Source organism: Empidonax traillii, unplaced genomic scaffold (genome assembly GCF_003031625.1).
Source record: "Empidonax traillii isolate 1590-97213 ecotype Southwest subspecies unplaced genomic scaffold, ASM303162v1 scaffold150:size1405651, whole genome shotgun sequence".
Taxonomy (NCBI): domain Eukaryota; kingdom Metazoa; phylum Chordata; class Aves; order Passeriformes; family Tyrannidae; genus Empidonax; species Empidonax traillii.
The window spans coordinates 146666-165671 of record NW_020955343.1 but is presented as its reverse complement, the minus strand read 5'-3'; the positions used below and the strand labels follow the sequence as shown (position 1 = coordinate 165671).

At 47.7% G+C, this 19006-nt stretch overlaps 1 protein-coding gene across 1 annotated transcript in view; it reads right to left on the bottom strand.

The window, feature by feature from the left end:
• TCERG1L (transcription elongation regulator 1 like) overlaps positions 1-19006 on the bottom strand; it is a 58053-nt gene that overhangs the window by 15665 nt on the left and 23382 nt on the right. The window contains exons 5-7 of the mRNA XM_027884609.1: positions 6534-6659; positions 2273-2367; positions 1100-1188 (exon numbers count right to left, since the gene is read on the bottom strand). Coding sequence (XP_027740410.1) covers positions 1100-1188; positions 2273-2367; positions 6534-6659 — 310 coding nt within the window. The remainder of the gene's footprint in view (positions 1-1099; positions 1189-2272; positions 2368-6533; positions 6660-19006) is intronic.

Sequence of the window (19006 nt, the reverse complement as noted above, 5' to 3'; positions counted from 1 at the left end):
CCTTACCAACACAGTACCACAGAAATGGTTGAAAGAGCACACGCCCCCTCTCCAAGAAGCAGTAGGGGAAATCCTATCTCAGAAGGGAGAAAGAACCAAGCACAGAGCTCACTGTGTGCTCACAGCAAGAGCAGCCCAGGGAAAGAGATTTCCCGACCCTCAGCCATGGCTGAGAGCAGCCAGTGGCAGGAGCCTCAGCCATGGGACAGGGACAAGGACATAACCTTGATGCCACAGGCCAGGGCTCTGCTTGCTGCTGGCAGGTGGCCGTGGGAGCCTTTTCCATTGTCCTGGTGCGAGGAGGTGCAATCACAGCATTCCTGGGCCATCCCCGTGGTATCCCAAAGGCATCCCAGCCAGCTCCCATCTGCTCTGGACAGCTCCCCCCTGACTGGATAGGTCCCCCTGCCCCCCCCTGCCCCAAAGCTTCAGGTTGTTATTTTAGGGCTGTTTCAAATCTGACAGGTGTGACCAAGCGCAGTCTCAGGCCTCGGCCAGGTAAGAGATGCGCGGCAGCAGTTCAGCTCTTTGTCCTGACATTCATTTGGAATCAGCGAAGATAATATGAAAATAAGTATTGCACCATCCTTAATAGACATTCGAAATCCGGGAGCTGTACTTCCCTAAATTTATATGTAAATAAACAAACAGAATTTCCATCTCAAGCTGGCGCTTTCTGAATCACAATGAGAACTAACAAACACTGACTTACACACACACATACACACACAGTGATAGGAGGAAAATGTTGGTGTCTCTGAAGCATAAATAGCTAGAAGAAACAAATCTTATAATTAGATGCTCTGCTGCTTAATTGTTATTAAAAGCAGGGAATAAAGCCGGTTAAAAAATGGTCTGGTCTGGGTAAAAGAGTCCAAACTGGAGAAGTGCTCCACCACTGCAGAGTATTAAAATAATCTGACACACACCCTGTGCACCACAGGTAAGACATCCCACCAAAGTGATTGCACAAACCCAGCTGTGGCTTCAGTCAGAAAGACAGCCCGTGGGAGTTTTGGCTTTCCCACTAACACAATGTTTGGGAAGGGAATGGCACTGAGGAACAGCCTCTATCAGTCTGACCCCCACCCCTGCTCACCATGGTGACCCCGGCACGGGGGTGGAGGCCACGGGCTTGTTGCCGTTGGCGGTGCTGTCACCCTCAGCCACCAGTTTAAAGGAATGACCCTGGAAAAAGGCAGACAGAGATGAGTTAACAAATAGAGCCTGTGCAAGGACTGTTACTGCTGTACAAATCACCCCTTTAACCTGGAGTGGATTCCCCTTAGGGCCATTATCCCACAAGTGGCTTTATGAAGAACCAGCTGCCTCGGGAATAGCCCAGATAAACGGGAATGATAAAAATGTCACCCCACTTCCAGCAGTATAAATGAAAAAGCAACCAGTGTGCTCCTGTCCATGCCAATGGCTCCCCTGGGAGAGCAGGGATTACTCTGTGTATGGCACTAACAAAGAGAGAATGAGCCCAGGGAGCCCCGGGTGCCCTGAAGGGCCCAACTCCTCATGACCATCGTGCTGCTCCTGCTTCCTGACTTCCAAAAGGCAAAACAACAGGGGGTAGAGGGGACCCAGCTACACTCTTGCCCCCATCAAATGGTATAGAAATATTTGGAGCTGCTGGAGTGAGCCCAGAGAGGCCACAGAGATGCTCCAAGGGCTGGAGTCCCTCTGGAGACAGGTTAGGAGAGCTAAGGGTGTTCACCTGGAGAAGAGAAGGTTCCAGGGAGACCTGGGAGCCCCTTCTAGAGCCTAAAGGGACTCCAGGAGAGCTGGAGAGGGACTCTGGGCAAGGGCCTGGAGGGACAGGACAAGGGTGAATGGCTTCCCACTGCCAGAGGGCAAGGATAGATGAGATATTGGAAAAGAATTCTTGGCTGTGAGGGTGGTGAGGCCCTGGCACAGGTTGCCCAGAGAAGCTGTGGCTGCCCCATCCCTGGAAGTGTCCAAGGCCAGGTTGGACGGGGCTTGGAGCAACCTGGGATAGTAGAAGGGGTCCCTTCCCATGGCAAGGAAGGGACCTTTCAACACAAAGGATTCTGGGATTTCACGGGGAGCAAACCAGCTGCAAGGGTCTCTCCCCTAACACTCTGACACTCAGAGCTCCTACAAAACACCAAAGTAAATTAAGACCACGGCTCTTCAAAATCAGCTGCAGAAAACGACTGTGTGTCGCCAGCACAGCCCCACACCCTGACTCCAATTTGTGCAGTTCAATATTTTAAAGAAGTTTTTAAGAAGCTCCAACACAGACCTTGTCGCCATCGCTGTCCACAGGGACACTCTTCCTGTCCGTATGCAGGATCAGGGTCGGGGGGCAGGAGGATCTGCTTGATTCTTTGCCATGATCTGTGGGGAGAAAGCATTTTATTTAATGTGAAATAAACTCGCAACACGCCAAAACTAGTGAACAAAAAAATCAAACCGCTCCCTACAGCTCTGAGCCCCCTCTCTCCACCTCCTCCTTCTCACCTGGCCCTTTATTCACTCACATACTGTCCAAATACCACCTCTTAATGGCAATCATTCACAGACCTTAGAAGGAAGCTTTCATTGCACTGAGCTTTGTGTCCTGCTCTCCCTGAACCCACAATTGTTTCTCATGGGACATCCTGAGGGACATGGGTTTGTGGGGGGCTTGGTGGTGTTCGGTTAACGGTTGGACTCAATCTCAGATGTTTTTTCCAACAGAAATAGTTCCCTGATTCTATGATCCTTTTCTCCCTGGGGACCACAGGCCCCCTGGAAACAGTAGTCCTCTCCCCTGGGGGGTTTGGGGCTGGCCACCCCCTCTCCTCCCAGCCTGGAGATCCTGCTGTGATCTTCCTATGCTCCAGGATAATCTCCATAGGAACCACCAATAAATGCTGGATTGCATTTCCACTGGAAGCAGTACAAGAACACTTTCCTCTCCTTTCCAGACTCCTGTCTCCATTCTGAAATCCTAAACACCAGAAGTTTCTGCTGCTACAAAATGTGTCCAGAACAGAGAGGCCTTAATGAACCCCAGGGAAAGGCAAAAAGGCAGCAGGTTTGAGACAAAGACCCAACAGTCAGAAAAAAAAGAGTTTTCACAGTAAGACATATTAAAAAATATGTTATTTTCTTAATTGTGGAGGGTTTTTTGTCTTCTTATCCTCTTAAAACACTTATTTGAATCTGCTTCACCTGGAATATTTCATAATAATAAAAACTTACATCCACGTAATTTTGCTCAGATGATGACTTACTCAGTTTTTATGGGAAGAGAAAAAGAAGATTTACAAACCAGAGCAATTAATTTCCACATTAAAGGAGCCAGGAGTAGGGAGCAGCTAATACATATCAAAGAGGGCTCTAAATTCATCTTCCTTCCCTCAGTATCTGGTAATCAGGAATCAAAGCTTTACTATGTCCACCTCTGCCTTCTCCTGCCTGGCCTTTGGAAAGAGGAAGGGCTTCCCAGAATGTGCTCAGAAGGGTCTGGGACACTGGAGTGGTGACACAGGGACCTGTCACCTGCCCTTGGACACTTCCAGGGATGGGGCAGCCACAGCTTCCCTGGGCAACCTGTGCCAGGGCCTGCCCACCCTCACAGGAAATAAATGAGTGTCAGTTGGGAGACTTAAGCAAACTAAAATAGGAGAGAGACCCTAATCACACTCCAGGAGCTCTGGTTTGACACACAGGAAGGTACAACACAGTGTAACTGCTTTCGTCTCTGCTTCCCCTGCCCTGCTTGTTTGTAAATGAAGCTGAGGATGAAGCCCAGAGCGGGGAGGGGCTGGTGTGGGCAGCTCTCCCACACCAACAGCCACTCTCAGTCCTCATTGAACCTCACAGACCTTCCTGGAGGAGACACTGCAAACGCCCCAGGCAATCTCTTCTTCCATCTCTTTTTTGCAGCTGTGAAAAGCTACCTCACAGCATCCCCAGAGCCCCAGGGACAGACTTGGGTGCTGCAGCTCTTGCTGCACACGTGGGTGAGCTTCTGCAGCAGGCAGCTCCTTAGGCATTCACGTGGGAAACACAACATTTGGAACAGTCAGCACACAGAAAAGAAGATGGAAATAAAAAAAAATTAAAAAAAAAATAAAAAAAAAAGGAAAATAAAATAACAAAGGAGAGTCCTGACAGTCCCTGTGCACTGCAGGAGTCATTTAGTTTTATGTCTACAGTTGAACACTGAATGTTTTTCCTAAGTATAATGTAAAGAGAAAAATAATCCGAGCTTGAGCCTCCCTCCTCAAGCTCACGAATCCCCAGTGGGCTCAGGACAGGAGCACCAACCCCATGGGCTGTGCCATGGGGGGACCCCGAGCCCCCAAACAGCACTGAGGAGGGGGAGTGTGGTACATCCATTGCCCCACAAACCCTCTGTGCTTCCCATGGAGGGCACCAAGCAGGCCCCTGTTAGGACTTTTTCCATCATTACAGATCTCCCCTCCTCTGCCCAGGCTGGAGAAGAACATCCAGCACAACCTGTGTTCACTCTCCACTGCCAACTGGGGAATGTCTCTGCTCAGCTTTACTCGTTTCTCATTAAATAACCTTTTCTTCCCCCTTTTTTTTTTACTTAAGTGCATAAATAAACTGCAGCCTGACAATTCAGGCACAACAATATCTTTCCAATCCTGTTTTTCGCCCCTGAACCCAGCAGTGTGATCATCACCCCTTTGCTGTGCAGCTGCCCAAGGATGTGCTGCAGACAGAGCATGAAATACCTGATCAAAGAGGCTTCTCCAGCTCCACGGCAGGTACAGAGACATGAATAATTCACAGTGTGAAAAGGAAAGGTGAAGCAGCAAAACTACCTTGGGTAAATCACAGAGGATGTCGGTGTGTGATCATAAACAGCTGATTAAAAGCAGAATTAGAGAGGGAGGGGAAGAGGGAAGGTTGATTCATGGCACGAGGAGCTGTGGACAAGACATAATAAAAATTTGCTTTGCAAAGGTATGTAGAGGCCAAACCACCATTAATCTCAAAAGAAGTTCAAAGCTCTGATTCCAAATGCTTCTGAGAATTGGATTTACTTAAGTGCACATGTGTGAACACTCCAGCATCTCCACAGGTCAGTTCAGTCTCTCCTCATAACCCTTATGCTCTGGTTTTTAAGATTGGCCTAAAAACCCTCCCTAATTGATTCCCAACTCTTTCTGTGCTGGTTCTCACTCAGTCACAGTGTGGGATTTCAGTGCTGGCTACACCAGCCAGGTCCATGCCCTGCTTCCAGTGGCACTTCACCCCATCACCATAGTTTCAGGGACAGATCCCACTCCAGCTCCTGCCTGCACACGGTATTTTCCACTGTCACTTTGGTGTCTGTTTGCTGCTCTCACCAGTTTTGCTGTGCCCTCCAAGCACTCCTTTCCCCTCTTAGAACAAGTCTCCTTGAGCTGAGCTTTTCTCCATCCTGCAGCAATCATTTCTCACCCTCCCCTTTATTGTTCTGGAGATTTGTAACGGGAACAGTACAATAACAAGGACAAATTCTTTGTTGGTGCAGAGTTCAAGGACAAACTCATTTCATGGTTGGATTTTTCAGGCACAGAGCCAGCACTGCCCAAGAGGTGCTATTTGTCAGTGCCCTGAAAATCATAAAATCACAGAGTGGTTTGAGTTGGGAGGGGTCTCAAAGCCCATCCAGTCCCATACCCTGCCATGCCACTATCCCAGGTTGCTCCAAGCCCCATCCAATCTGGCCTTGGACACTTCCAGGGATGGGGAGTCACAACCTCTTTGGACAACAAAGTCTAATCCTTAGGGGTGAACGATCAGATAAGTTACCCCTGAACTGATCCCTAGAGTAATTCCTGATAAACACTCATTTTTTTCCATGGAACAGGGCTGGGAAGGTGCACTCATGGCCCTGCGGTGCCACAAAGTTAGCAAGGGTGGCTGGATCCTCCTCTGTGGCTGCATGGCCCCAGCTCAGGCAGAGGAATCACCTCTTTGACCCCATTACAGCACCTCCCCTGCAGTAACAGAGCTCCAGCCTTCACACCAACAGCACTGCGAGAGGAATTTCCCATTGTTAGGAATGATGTTCCCAATATCCTGGCAAAATCTGATGGTGATTTGAGCGTACATGAATCTGAACAAAGCCATGAGACTTCCTCCAGCCTTTGCAAACAGCACTGCCTCTTCTCTCACAACACACACACACATTTAAATGGCAGTAAATAAACCCGGTTTGTCAGACGGTGCAGCACAAAGAGCCCTCGGAGGGTTCGGCCAACGATGCCTCGTGGAGCAATTACCCCAAAGACAAGCACATTGTCACTGCAGGGCTGTGGAAACCGCCAGTGCAGGACAGGGAAAGCCCAAGACGTGTATCATCAAATTCAAAGCTACAGCCAATTGCTGGAGTGAGGAAACACGACCCAAAACACATCGAGTACACTCCAAAATTAACCAAACTGGAGGAGACTCACTGAGGGCCCCCATCCCTGTGCAGCACAGGTTAGTTGGGAGCACACAAATACACAACATGTGCTTCAGGCACCGTTCCAGGACACAGAAACACAACCCACCTGTCAGAGCCTGGTCCACGAGGTTGGTGGCCATGAACGTCACAGCCGGTGCGGACACCGCAGTGACACGGGTGACTTGAGTTGGCATCAAGGGACCCACGTGGGCATCCAGCCTGGAGCCAGAACCTGTGTGCAAACCATAAGGAAACCTATGTTTAACCTGTAAAAAAAAAATGCCTTAAAAAAAAAAAAACCCAGCTTGTTTCCCAGCTGTATTTCCCGGAACATTTCTTTCAGCACGTGAGGCCATGGGCTGGCGGTGAACACGGAGGTGCTGCACCAAGGGTTGGACATGGAGACCTCAGGGAGCTTTTCCAACCTTAATGATTCTATGAATTAATCTCCTGCTGAACACTTCCCCCTAAACCCACTTGCATGGTTAAAACAACAGGGTTTGTGTTTAGCTCAGTTCCTGCTCCAGCCTGCCCACCAGTTCTCAGACAATAAGCATTGCCAGAAGTTTGAAATTAATGAAAGAAAACACGGTCCTCAAAATAAAGATTTGCATGGATAGATTAATGCCTACAGAGCAGATTACAGCAAGGCCAGTTTTCTTATTTTAAATAACACACCTGTGGTTTCTACTGTTACTCTTCACAAACTCTTTGTGTCCCACTCTATCCATGGGAAATGATTTTGCCAATAATTTAAAACTGCAGCTTTATCCAGGGAACCACAGTCTGCTCAGACAGGCCCCAAAGCAGAAAATCACTAATGTGCTCATGTACATTATTCATGGTAAATCAGTAACCCAGGTTTGCTGACAGAACTGTTCTAATTAAACCAGGCTACTCAGTCCTGGAGAATTCATGGCTGTTGCCAAATTTAAGGTCAGACCTGGAGTATTAATTTCCCCTTAATTACACACAAAACCATTTTTTAGAAACTGAGAATCCCATGTGAAACCCACACAACCTCATCTTCTCTCAGCTCTAAGTTCAGGTGTCCCATTAGCAGTTCCATGTTCTATTTACTATTCACCATTTCCAAACTGACCTGTCAGTACAGACACACCCTTACTTTAAGGCAGGCTCTGGGAAGAATGTATTTCTCAAGCACAATCCAACCTGCCAGATTTACTGACCCTTCATTTCACTAACTCTTCACAGGCTATCAAACAGTTCTCATTGCAACTTCTCTGCATTTAGGAATAACATGGATAATTTCTGAAACCTCCACTCATAAAACCTCAAACACTTCAAAATCCTTAAATGATTTGTGTTTCTACAATCCCAGGTGTCAAAGCACAACATTAAACATAACTCTCACCAACACAGAACTATGGAATCCCAGACTGGTTTGTGTTGAAGGGGGCCTTAGAGATGAGCCTTGGACACTTCCAGGGATGGGGCAGCCACAGCTTCTCTAGGCAACCTGTGCCAGGGCCTCACCACCCTCCCAGGGGAGACCTGCAGGACTTCCTTGGGATAGGGGTAGCTGCAGGATATCACTACCAGCTGCAGGATAAACATCAGGAAATGAAACATTTCATTATTTCCCTTCTTTTCCCCCCCCAACATCAAGTCAGGATAAAGAAATCCCTGCAAGACACGATCGACAGCACAGTAAAGAAATTCCCCTGCACGGTGCTGTGATAAATGGAATCCAGACTTGCTTGGAAGAAAGAATGGTAAATAAAGCATTTAGGGAAGAGGAGCAGGTCAGTGGGATGTTTGTTGTGCTCCCTACAGCACCACAGCGTGACTGGAGGCACTTGTACCTCGGCCACCTCTAACAAGAACTGAACCATTTTCCAGCTTGAGCCCATGTTCAGACCTCAGGCAATGACAGTTCCTTAGTTCTGCTTCTGTCAAAGCCCCTGGCAAAACCATTACCTTTCATGAGCTCTCTGGATATCAGGGAACGCTGAGGAGCCAGCAATTCCAACTCTGGAGTCAAAGGTGCCTCTAATTACACGGCACAACAGCAGAGCCCCAATAGCCCCTGAGCAGGACACACACCTGAACACATGGAAATTCTGGTTTCCACATCCTTGGAGACCATTTCCATCTGCACCTTAGATGTACATTCCTACACAATTAATTCCAGGAATAATATTTTATAGAGCAAGAGGGTTTGGGGTTTCTTCGGCTTTTCAAATTAATTTTAATGACAACAAAAAGGAGACTCTAATCCTGTTGATTTCAGAAGTATCAGAGTCAGATTAAAATGGAATTTCACCATCTCCTACTGGTGGGGTTTGTGCACATGAACGACCTGTTATCTACAACAATATCCTTGGAAAAGGTTATGCAGTTGTGGCTGCCCCATCCCTGGAAGTGTCCAAGGCCAGGCTGGACAGGGCTTGGAGGAACCTGGGATAGTGGGGGTGGCACTGGATGAGCTTTAAGGTGCCTTCCAGCCCAAACCAGTCTGGGATTCTATAAATTCTCTACACCCAAAATTGGAATAATTTTCATAACATGCATAATTATCTCCCTGTAATTCCACACACACACATTTGAGCTGAGCTCTGCTCATTCTCCTACCACGGTTTATGCTGCTTGTTGAAATGTGACTTGCCATTATATAATTTCAGCTGCTTCTTTATGTTGATTTATTACCAAATCCAAACACAATATCAGTGCATCTTTTGATGTGATGGAAGCAATTATCCCACAGCTTCCACCCGCATCACAGTCAAGTATATACATCCATATACATATATATACTTATTTCATACATGCAGATCGAGTTCAACTGCTTATTTTAATTATAAGTGCTGCTCACCAAATAAGCTGGAATGATTTAAGGCAATCTTAACCTTTAAGGAATAAATATTTATGCTTTATAGCTCTTTGAGCTCATAAAGAGCAGTCTTTGCAATAGATGGCTTTGGAATACAAATAAACTCTGGATTGAGTTGAATGTCACAATGCAATATCAGCTTCTGGACTGAACTGAACATAACCTGGGCTGGAATTACACCCCAATATGAAGCCACACTCTGAGTGTTTTAGGATTAAATTTAGGCAAATTTTACTCTAAAACAATCCTGTGGAGTGGGAGGAAAGATAAGAGTGCTCTTCCCTATGAAGTTTTGGATTATTGCAGAGTCAGGGAGGCCTGACGAGCAAACCAAGTGTTCAGAGAACATCTGCCCCTTTTTGAGATTATTTCAGTTCATTTTCCTGCATTTTACAAACACAGAGCAAGCCACATCTCCTTTGCAAGGACACCACAAGGACAAGGGAGGACATAGGCACAGGAGTGGAAGGTTCAGAAAGCTGAAGATCCTCTCGCAAGTGAAACAGTGCCCTGATTTTCACCCCTGATGAGACAGTGTTCACTGGCACGTGGGATGGTGGAATGCAGAGGGTTCACAGACTCCTCCTCAGCCTCTGGTCCCCTTGGCCACTCTGTCCAGCCCCACCTCAGCCACAGCTGGGCATATCCAGGGGTGGAGCAGAAGGATCACACCGGGCACAGCTCCATCCCCAGAGCTGCTCTCCCAGCTCAGCAAATACTTCCTCATGGAGAGTGGGGGACCCAGCCAAGGGGCTGCCCAGGCACCTGCAGTCCCAGGGAATGTTCCCTCTTGTCCTGTCCCCTGTTCCCTGAGAGAAGAGCCTGACCCCTACCTATAACTTCATTTCAAGTAGTTCTAGAGAGTGACATGGTCACCCCTGAGTCTCCTCCAGGCAACAGCCTCTGGCTGCTCCCAGCCAGTCCCACCAAACCACAGCACAGCCACGAGGCTCCACACAGGCACCAGCCACCCACCTAGGGGTGGATCAGGATTCAGCACCAGTGATGGCCCAGCCTGAGCCACCATCCTGAGCCACCATCCTGCTCAGCAGTGAGAAAAAAAGTCAAGGTTTTAATTTAAAAAACCGGTTTTCACATACTCCAAATCACCCCTGCTCCATTCACCTTTTCCATCTTTTCTCCCCTCTATGACATCCTTTGTATTTCCCTGTAGTTACATATTTTATTAGATGAGGTACTGGTTAAGAAATCCTTCCCTGTGAGGGTGTTGAGGCCCTGGCACAGGTTGCCCAGAGAAGCTGTGGCTGCCCCATTCCTGGAAGTGTCCAAGGCCAGGTTGGACAGGGCTTGGAGCAACCTGGGCTAGTGAAAGGTGTCCCTGGTCATGGCAAGGGGGAGGAATGAGAGACACTTTCAGGTCTTTTCCAACTCAAACCTGTCTGGGATTCTATGACTATTTTAGCACCACCAAATTACAAAACTGGGTTAAAGAAAAGCATCCTGGTGTGAAGGAATCTCACCCAAATGGCTGGAAACTGCTGGAAGGAACAGAAATTTGAGGAACAGATGAGTGAAGCCATGAAGTAATTAATTCCTCAACAGCAGGTTATGAGCATGTCTGGGTTGCAGGACAGGCATTCACCAGCCTCATCCCCTACCTGGAAGAAGCTGCTCTGCTATGTAGGAGCAGCCACCACGACATGGAGACAGGGAAAGGTGAGAGGGACAGGGGTGACCAGAGATAGAGAAAGGTGAGAGGAAAGGGGGTTCCACGCCCCAGGCAGCGTCTCCACTCCCACTCACTCCAAGCCCCCTCACTGTCGCTGGCACTGAGCTCAAGGCACTAAATCCTCCAAGAGGGATCTGATCCCAGGCACTCCCTCAGCCCACGTGAGAAACGCCTGTAATCCCCAGCTCTGCATGGGGAGCTCCAGAAGGCAACACTAGGAATGCAAATCCAACGTGTGATGCTGCAGGGAAACCACGGCTCGCTTTAAAAATCATGGCCAGCATTTCACACTTAGCTCTGCTGCCTCTCTAATGCCTCCTGGGGGACTTGGACTTGAACTGAGACAAAGAAACAGGTAGAGTTCAAACATCTTGGAAGAGAAGGGAATAACCTTAAGAACTGTGTGACCAGGATGAAGCAGGTCGGGCAAAAGCATCAGCACGAAGCTCCTGCCTGATACAAACCAAGCCCAGTGGAGAAATCCAGCCTTTCTGCTGCTGAGGATGGGCCTGTGCAGAATAGACCAGGATGCAGGATGGTTTGGCAAGAAGGAATCAGAATAAATCCATGTCTGGTCCAACTTTTTCACTACTGGAACATTGCTCTGAAGGAATCTGCCCATTCCTAGCCCCAAGGGCACTCAGCCAGGTGAGCAACATCAGCACCGTGGATGGGATCATGGAATCATTAAGGCTGGAAAAGACCTTAAAGATCATGAACTCCAACTATCAACCAGCACCACCATCACGTTCACCACTAACCTGTGTCCCCAAGTGCCACATCCACACTACTTTTAAATCCCTCCAGAGATGGGGACTCCACCACTACCCTGGGCAGACAGTCCCAATGCTTTACAACTCTTCCCATGAAAAAAATTACCTAATATCTAATGTAACCCTCCCCTGATGTGGACACTTGTCATCTGGCCCCTCTTTGCTTGTCTTGGTGCAACCAAACTGCTTTCAGCCACAGGCAGGATGAGTTCGTTAAATTCCTGGCATATAAACACAGAGTTTAATTGAAAAGAGGAGAGAAATGAAATTAATAATTTCAGCCTCTGTGCCTAATAGTCAGTACCAGTCAGGCACAGAAATGCACAAATTTCTTTCTATTATTGCTGCTATCATTTCCTGACCCCAGAAGTTACTGGAGATCAGGGCTCAGGGACTTGCTTCATTTAGAAGCACCATCCATCCTGATGAAGTAATTTGGGGAAATTCTGCCTCTCTGCAAAGGACGGGAGAAGTCTCTTTGCTTGAAAAAAAAAAGAATTGAGCAGTAATACTAAAAAAATTGACTTTTTTTCCAACCATGCAGCCTCCTCCAGCTCCATTCAGCCCCTCAGCTCTGCTCCCCTCTCCTCCTCAAGGACATACCATCCTCTTTCTCAGGGCAATTTTTGGTGAGTAAACACAGGACTGCCTAGAAGCCACCTTTGAGGAATTTTCTCTCCTTCTTCTGTTTCTTTGAAAAGGCCCAGACACATTCATTAAAAAGATTCAGCACTTTCTGAATCTGATTATCTCCCTCAGATCCCAAACGTGTGGCGTGTTCTGAGCAGCCACTGCACTCACGGTTCTGTTGAGGTGCTGCTGGGTGAGGCCTCGTGAGAAACACCTCCAGCACAGCTGCTGGAGAGCTCAGCAAAGCCTCCCCTGTCCTCATTCCTACTCCAGACTTCCCCAGGAGAAAGCCACAGCGTTCCCCTGGGTGTGGTGGAGCTCCCCTGTGCTCTCCTCCCCTTCAGCACTGGGTGGCTGGGGAAAGTCTCCACACACTGCAGTACTTTGGGGTGCTCCAGGAACCCCAGGCACCCCAAAGCTACCAAAAGCTGGAGGAAACGGGTGAGAACTTGTCATTTTCCCTGGAATGCACCACGAAGGTGGTTTCAAAGGGCAGTGGTGATCCATGGGACACAGCTCTGCCCTATTGAGTGCTCCTCACTGGGAACCTGCCAACAGCCCCTCAGCTCGAGCTGGAAACCAGAAACTGAAGCCATTCTGACAATGAGATGCAAATAGGAATTTTTTTGATTGCTTAGAGAGAAGGAGACGCCATAGACAAAGAGAACTTACACCAGAGAATCATGGAATCCAAGACTGGTTTGGGTTGGAAGGGACTTTAAAATTCATCCAGCCCCACGCCCTGCCATGGGCAGGGATACCTTCCACTAGACCAGGTTGCTCCAAGCCCCATCCAGCCTTTGAATTTTGGCACCATCACTGATTTTGGCAGAATTACCCCAGCTACTTTGCAGTTCTTCATCCAGTTTTCCTGTGGTTTATTTTTGTTTGAGTTTTCCCATTTTGAAATCAGAAAAAAAAAAAAATATATATATATATATAGAAATTGCTACTGAAGATCTATTTTCCTGCTGTACTAGGAAGTAACACAAATAATACATTCAGTGACCCCAGTGACTCCAGAAGAATGACAATGAGCTGGAAGGTGAAGGGTGACTCCAGAATGAATGGATGTTTCTGAAGAGGAAGAGCTCCCAGCAGGGATGGTCCAGCCTGGCATAGACCCCAGGGAATCCAGGGCATCACAGCCACTGCAAGAAACATGAGCTGCTTATGGATTTTAGCACGGAAATGTTTTATTTTTTAATTTAAACTGATAATGCAGAAGCTTAATCACCTCATTGTATTCCATCAGATTAATAAACTGCCCTAGAAGATCATCAGGACATTAGTGTAGGAATTTCTCTCTTTGGTTAAATGAAAAATAGAGGCATGAGACCCAGAACTGCAGAGGGACAGAGATACACACACATGCACAGATATGTAACTGTACAGCAGAAAAACAATACAGAGAACTGTCTTTCCTATAGGATATTTCCCCACCCCTGGAAGTGTCCAAGGCCAGGTTGGACAGGGCTTGGAGCACCTGGTCTAATGGAAGGTGTCCCTGCCCATGGCAGGGGGTGGAACAAGATGATCTTTAAGGGCCCTTTCAACCTGAATCAGTCTGGGATTCCATGATTCAAAGACTGAACAAATCAATACCTCCATTTCCGCAGAGGGCAGGAAAGGGAGGAAGAGGGAGGGCTGTAAGTGCTCACACTGAAAGCAAAGCCCCACCTCTGCTGAGGGACCCAGTGCTTGACATCCATGAGGAAGGAAAGGGCTCTGGATACCAAAAAAAGCTTCACTTCAAGTCTGCACTTCTTTAAATACCTGGAGGCACAAGTCTGTGGGAAACCAGCCCTTGTTAGGTCAGAGTTACTGAAGGAGATAATCACCATCTCATCCACCACGTGGGTCATCTCCAGCTGCCACCAACTCACCCTGGTCTGACAGCCTTGGGCACTGTCCTTTCTTACCGGGGAATCGAGGACTGCCTGGTTTCAGCTGCCAGGACTCTGCCCAGATTTAATTCCAGGGTACAAAAAGAGGGTGAGGAATGTCCCCAGCCCATCCCTGCCCTGCTGGACCTCCACCAGCACACAGCCCCACTGTGCCAAGGGCAGCCCAGGCACGAGGAACAGCAGGATCTGGGTATGTCCCACAGGCAGCAGCAGCTCTGGAAGAAAAGCCCTGTTTGGGAACTATTTGCATCTCATTACAATGATCCTGTTACAGCCCTGACTGCCAGGCTGGACACTGACTGTGGTGTAAAACATGGATTACTGGAAAATATTCTCCTCTACATTGGAAGTCTGGTGTGTAATGAGGGATTGAAGGGATGATGAACACGGGCAGTGCCCCCAGCAGTGAGAGAGAGCTGCAGCACAGCCCAACATCTGCTTAATGCCCACAGGGAGAATTTTCAGGACAATCTACGCAGGACAAGGCAGTGATGCCTGAAAAAGGGGCTTGAGGAGTGAGATTCAGCTCTCAGCACACTGTTAAAGAAAACAAACATCTGTTTGTTTGAATGAGATTATGCCTCCTTAGGACGAATACAAATTGGTGGATTTGCTGTGGTGGCTCCCAAAACAAACAACATTTGTTTTTGTTTATTTCTTCCCACTCAGGGCTCTGACTGTGGCAGTTTTTCAACTTGGGAGTCTGCCTCAGTCCTCTGATGCTTTCCAATGACCAGACACCTCACACACCCCAATCTCTCCCTGCATCTCACAAGAAAAATCAACAGTACTTTTATATTTGAATTTTCAAGGGACATGGTTTTAGGATCTCTGATGGCCAAGTCCCCAAGTCACCTGGGCATCTGTACAGAACATCCACGGACAGAGTGGTGACCCTTCAGGGTCCTGAGAAAGTCTTCAGTCTTCCTAAAATCAGAAATTATTCTCACACCAGTTACTCTTTCAGGACTCCTACAGAGATAAAACACTTCAGCACAATAAGAGCTCCCCACACTTCTTATACCTCAGCAAACAGCTGCCAGACACCACTGGGTTAAAATTAAGAAATCGCCAACTCTTCCATCCTCCTACACTCTAATTTCAATTTCCTTGAAAAACTTCATTTCTCCTGGGGTTTTGAGCATCATTTCAGATTCCACCTCAGTACTGGAAAAGATTCTGTTGCTACAACCTCCCTTAGACATAAATCTACCACCTGGACTAAGGTTGAAGGACCTGGAGCATTTTCAGACACACTTAGTAAACAATCAAATTCTTTGAACTTCCTTTCTCTCCAGCTCTTTCTTTTGGGAATGGGGTATTTAAAAAAACTGGGAGAACTTTGGAGGCTCAACACAAATTTCTGTGCTTTTATCAGCCACCCCCCCACCCTCCTGCAGAAATTCCTCACAAATCTTAATGTTTATATGAAAAAACAGAACCTAAGATACAGAACTCCCACTTTCAGAGGATCCCAGACCAGGTTGGGTTGGAAGGGACCTTAAAGCCCATCCACCTACACCCCCAGCCATAGGCAGGGACACCTTCCATAGACCAGGTTGCTCCAAGTCCCATCCAACCTGGCCTTGGACACTTCCAGGGAAATTTCTCCATCTGGAATTCTCACTCAATTCCTTTGCCCTCAGCTTTATTATGTTCTTAACATGTTTCTGTTAGTTTCCCATATTTGGAAATGTTGGAAATCTCTGGATTGTTCTGAAATTAATGGATTACTTTGCATTGCCTGTGGGAATGCCTTGGATTCCTCACTAATGCCCACACCGACGCCATTACTCCTCAATATTTGTTTGAAGAAATTTATCAGCAACAGAAGGCAAAAAAAAATCAGGGCACTTTGTAAGGTGCCAAAAAGGATTAAACCCGGGGAGCTTTCCTGAGCCAAAGTAACCTCCAGTAACTCCGACTTACTGGGGTGTTCCAGGCCGGGTTTCCTGCCAGCTCCAAAACAACTGCTGCTCTGGGCTGCAAACAGGATTTTATCATGAAACTTTAAAGGACCCAGAGTAGTGCACCAGGCCCAGATCAGCTGGAGCTGTAGGCAACAGCTCTGCTTTCTTCTGCAAAATGCCTTTTAAAAACATCCAAATCGCGTGCTTAAAAATATGCAGAATGTTATAGTTCATTAAAGAGAAATTAAGGATCTTTAATCAGAACATGAGGTAGTTACAACTGCAAAGAGAAATTTAAACAAAGCATGTCCCACCTGGTACCAAAATGGAAATAAAGCAGGAGATCATTGCTGCTGGATCTCCTCTCCCAAAGGCAGGGAGCACAGAAGAGCTGGAAAACTCCCCTTCTCCGCTAAAACTCAGAGTTCTCATCATTCCATTTTCCCTGGTCACAGTTCTATTGCACGGGGGGTCCTTCCTCTGGAAATCTTCCCCAGTGACTGTCAGACTGGTCTGCAGAGGTTCAGTAACTGATCTGGGAATGGAGCCATCACTTCACCACCCAACCAGGTCAGATCCACAGGCAGCCTTGGGAACTTGGTTCTTTTCATTGCCACCAGCTCCGTACCTTTGAGGCCAAAAGTGTAGCAACAGCAGCTTTCTGGGTTGGTTTGGTTTTGCTCTTTTTTTTAAACCAAGGGGAGAAACAAAACGCAAACACATGTTCATGGCAAAGCAGGGGAGTCCACCCAGCAGTGCTCCAATATCAGAAATGAACAGAACTGAAATGGGAATTTTGGGCTCAGAGTTGCCCATTGTACTCACACAGCTGACACTGCTCAGACAAGCAGCTCAGGTTGAAGAACAAGGAGTGCTAATATGGCTAAATCCTGACTCATGAAAATCTCTGGGAGCCAGAAAACACCAACAGGGTGATGCACTGAGCCTGAATTCTCTTCTCTGGCCGTGCTGGACACCCCATAGCATCTCCCCACTGCCACCACCACCTCTACCCTCCATCCTTCCACCCTACAGCTTCCACATCTACCCTGAACTCAACCTTTCCTTCACCCTCATGTGAAGTTGAAAAGTGAACTGTTCCTTTATATCCCAAGTCTGACCCAGTACTGGTGTCCTGGGGAATGACCCCTCGGAACAAAGCTGGAAGGGTCAGACCTTGCAGCCCCAGAGTCTGTTCACCTGCAGCAGCCCAAGTACCAGTCAGTGCTAAATGCTCCCTAAGTAACTTATGAACCAAAACACTTCCACTATTCTGGGGCTTTGAAGGAAAATCCTAAAATCACAGGTTGGTCTGGGTGGGAAGAGACCTTTAACCTATCCAGTCCCACCTTCTGCCATGGGAGGGACACCTTCCACTAAAGCAAATTGCTCCAAGGCCCATCCAACCTGGCCTTGGACACCTTCCAAGAGTATTTTAACCTTTCTGGCTATATTTCCCCTGTCCAGGAAGCACTGGGTGACATCAGATCTGAATCACTGTTTGTTTTCCTCAGGACAGAAATGCACCAAATCTAACAAAAACAATACAAGGTGCGAAGAGAAACTGATAAAATTTTTAAAAAACAACAGTTGTGAGTTTATGGTTGTTATATTTTCATGAGCAATGATCCTTTATTCCCTCCAAGATGAAATCAGAAATAAATGAGCCTGTTGAACAATTGGCAGGCTGTGTCACCATCGTTCCAGATAATGAAGTGAGATGTGTTCTGGAGCAAAGCCAAATCCCAGGGATGTGCCAATTAGTTCTGCAGAGCCCAGTCAAGATCACACAGAACTCCCCTCCTGCATCTTCATCATTGGCCTGTCTTAAATTTGGGTCTTAAACTATCCAAAGAGCTTTTGGGAAAACAAACCTCCTGGTTTCCCATCACAGTGTCCTCCTTCTGAAGGCAAACCTTGCATGTGACCCAGTCAGGTGCATCATTCCAGCATGGGCCCACCCATTCCAGGCGTGGAGGTGGATGGACCAACAGCCCTTCCCATCCTGGAGGCTCCCAGACAAATTTTCCACCTTGGGATGCTCTTAAGGCTCAGGGGCTGAAGCACAGCTGGGTTTGGTAGCACTTACTCCTCCTCCACCTCCTCTTTGCTCGCTCTGCGGGAGCTACACCAGGTTTTGGGAGACCAGGAGAAGTCCAAGAACATCAGCTTGGGTTCCCATTTCCCAAGTCTTGCCACTGCTTTGCTTCCTGTACTCCAGCAGCAGGTTCTCCAGGGGCAGCTCTGTACAAGCTGTAACACCACAAATCTGGAGTTGTGTTTTGAGGGGCACAGAGCTCCAAGTTTGTCTCTGAGGACACATTTGGCTCTGGGTGGGGGGGCTCTGGAAACAGGAGGTGGTCCCTGCTGGGGTGTGTCCCCAGACCCACCTGGTACAGGTATCCCCAACTACATCCCACATCCCTGGTCCATGCACAGGAAGGCTGGAGCCTCCTGTCTTCAGGAACAGGATGAAAAATGACCCGACACTGTCGCAAATCACGAGGCTGTTCCGCACTGTCTGCTTTTTGCTCACTGTGATTTTAACAGGACAACTGATTTTTAGGAGCAAAGAGAAAACACAGTTTCATCTCATTCCATGCAGGTGGGCAGTTACAGGATACAAATCACACTGACAACACGGTCACAGGTATCAGATCCCAATCTGTGCTGGACTGACATGGCTTTACATCACTTCCCCTCCACTACACCTCACCTAGGAACATTCTTCCTTCAAAATTATCTGCACTGATATCAAGTAGATATTGCACACACCCCCCAATAATAATTTGAGGGATAGTTAGGGAAATCAGCC